The sequence below is a fragment of the Palaemon carinicauda genome, chromosome 29 (assembly GCF_036898095.1).
Source record: "Palaemon carinicauda isolate YSFRI2023 chromosome 29, ASM3689809v2, whole genome shotgun sequence".
NCBI classification, from domain to species: domain Eukaryota; kingdom Metazoa; phylum Arthropoda; class Malacostraca; order Decapoda; family Palaemonidae; genus Palaemon; species Palaemon carinicauda.
This window is the reverse complement of record NC_090753.1, coordinates 77,263,225-77,265,187: the sequence shown is the minus strand read 5'-3', so window position 1 is coordinate 77,265,187 and position 1,963 is coordinate 77,263,225. Positions and strand designations below refer to the sequence as shown.

The 1,963-nt window shown below is 41.2% G+C and overlaps 1 protein-coding gene across 2 annotated transcripts in view; it reads right to left on the bottom strand.

The window, feature by feature from the left end:
• Window positions 1–529: 529 nt before the first annotated feature.
• The window catches only part of LOC137622831 (uncharacterized), a 73,445-nt gene continuing 72,011 nt past the window's right edge, over window positions 530–1,963 (bottom strand). For both annotated transcript variants that reach the window (XM_068353412.1, XM_068353411.1), the window contains exon 5: window positions 530–1,885. In XM_068353412.1, coding sequence (XP_068209513.1) covers window positions 1,484–1,885 — 402 coding nt within the window. In that variant the 3' untranslated portion in view covers window positions 530–1,483. The remainder of the gene's footprint in view (window positions 1,886–1,963) is intronic.

The following is a 1,963-nucleotide window of genomic DNA, read 5'->3' as shown; positions in this document are numbered from 1 at the left end:
AAACAATACCCTTTGCCCACCTCTTGGTTACTTTAGGTATCAAGCTCTGCCACAATATTCTTCCTCAAGGATACCAGGTGTGGTCTTATAAAACTGGGTTATTACCTCTGCAACGGAGTTGGGAGGAGGTTATGTTTTCCAACCTGTTTGTCTGTTTGTCCTTTTGTCCGTTTGTCTGTTTGTGAACAACTTCCTGGCCACAAGTTTACTCATAGATTAGTGAAACTTTCTGGGATTAATTGTTATGTTGAGACGTGGGAGGAATTCTATTTTTAAAGTCCTAGGTCAATGTGAAGCAAAAGGTAGACTGAATTAACCCTATCCTTAACCCAAAGTTCGTACATAGTTGTCACACAGACTTCAAGTACGCCTACCGTCTAAATTGATTCTGGGAAAGGCAAGCTGGTTTCAAGAAATAAGATGCCATGGCAGAGGTCTGCAATCGGAGTGGTTTTTTTTTTTTTTTTTTTTTTTTTTTTTTTATAGTAAAAGAAATCTACCAGAATGACTAATATATATTAGGCTTTCCAGACTCACATTGTTTTCCAATGAAAAAAATAATAGGCCTATGCATCATACAGTACACTCTTACATTTGGTGCACCCACGGATACATTTATTACACCAGAAAATTTATTACATACACATCCACTTACATATATAATGATTGAATTGTAATGATCGGGTAAATTTGTCTTCACAGAAGACATGAAAATTAAGACAGACAACTCAAACATTACCTGTTGATCGCGAAGCGACTGCCGTTACTGATTGGTTATCATAATACACCCAATATTTCCAAAAGAGAATGACTGAGAAAGACATATGTATTCACACATAGCATATGTCATATTCCAAGGGTTAGCATCAGATATACGTCCAATCTTGTGAGATGTCCTAAATCCAACTTTAATTTTGTTCTATTTTTTCACATATTTGAGATACGTGACCCCATCACTCAAAAAGCCCATTTTTTATTTTTGCATTGAACAGGCCAGGATGCAAGAATAGCTGGACCATGTCACCAGTCCTCATTGCACTCTTTATCCCTTAATTTCTCTCATCATGGAAATAAGATTGACTCTTCTGTAAACTGAATGGAACACAGTATAAGATGGGTTGCTGGTAATGGAGAGAAAGAATAGAAGTAGAATGAAAAGACAATAAGGAGAATCGGTTAAAAGAAGATGAGAAATGGGTGAGGTTAACCATTACCAAATCATTCCTATTTCCTCTGGAGCGTGGTCAGATCCCTCAGTAGGATGTTTTCCTTATTGTCAGAGACTCCAAATGAATCTTCAGTATGATGTTTTCCTTATCGTCAGAGACTCCAAGTGACTCCAAGTGAATCTTCAGTATGATGTTTTCCTTATCATCAGAGGCTCTAAGGGAGTCTTCAGTAGGATGTTTTCCTTATCGTCAGAGACTCCAAGTGAATCTTCAGTAGGATGTTTTCCTTATCATCAGAGGCTCCAAGGGAATCTTCAGTAGGATGTTTTCCTTATCGTCAGAGGCTCCAAGTGAATCTTGCCGTTTTTCCGTTGGATTTCACCAATGGCAGAGGGTGGAGGCGCCGTGGGGATATCCAGATCCTTGTAATCTGGAGGCAGGGCCCCCCAGGGCGGAGGCTGGAGCAGGGCGTTGCGAGAACCTTCAGATATGGCTCTGGTCTTTTTTGTCTCCCTTGACCCTATGAAATTTGCTCCCCTGGAAGAAGACAGTGACCTCGATGCTGCTAGTTCCACGGCCGAGTTTGTGGCCAGTGAACCACCAACGATCTGGGGCTTAGCCAGAGCAGCCGAGTGTTTGGCTCCTGTAGGGGTGTTGGCCCGGGCAGGCGTCACGGGTGGAGGGGAGATGCTGTCCAGAGATGTCTTTGAATTGGCCTGAAAAGAAGGAACAATATTAATGTTGATTACTTGCTTTAGATAAGATCTGACACACAGTAAAGACCCAAACCCTTT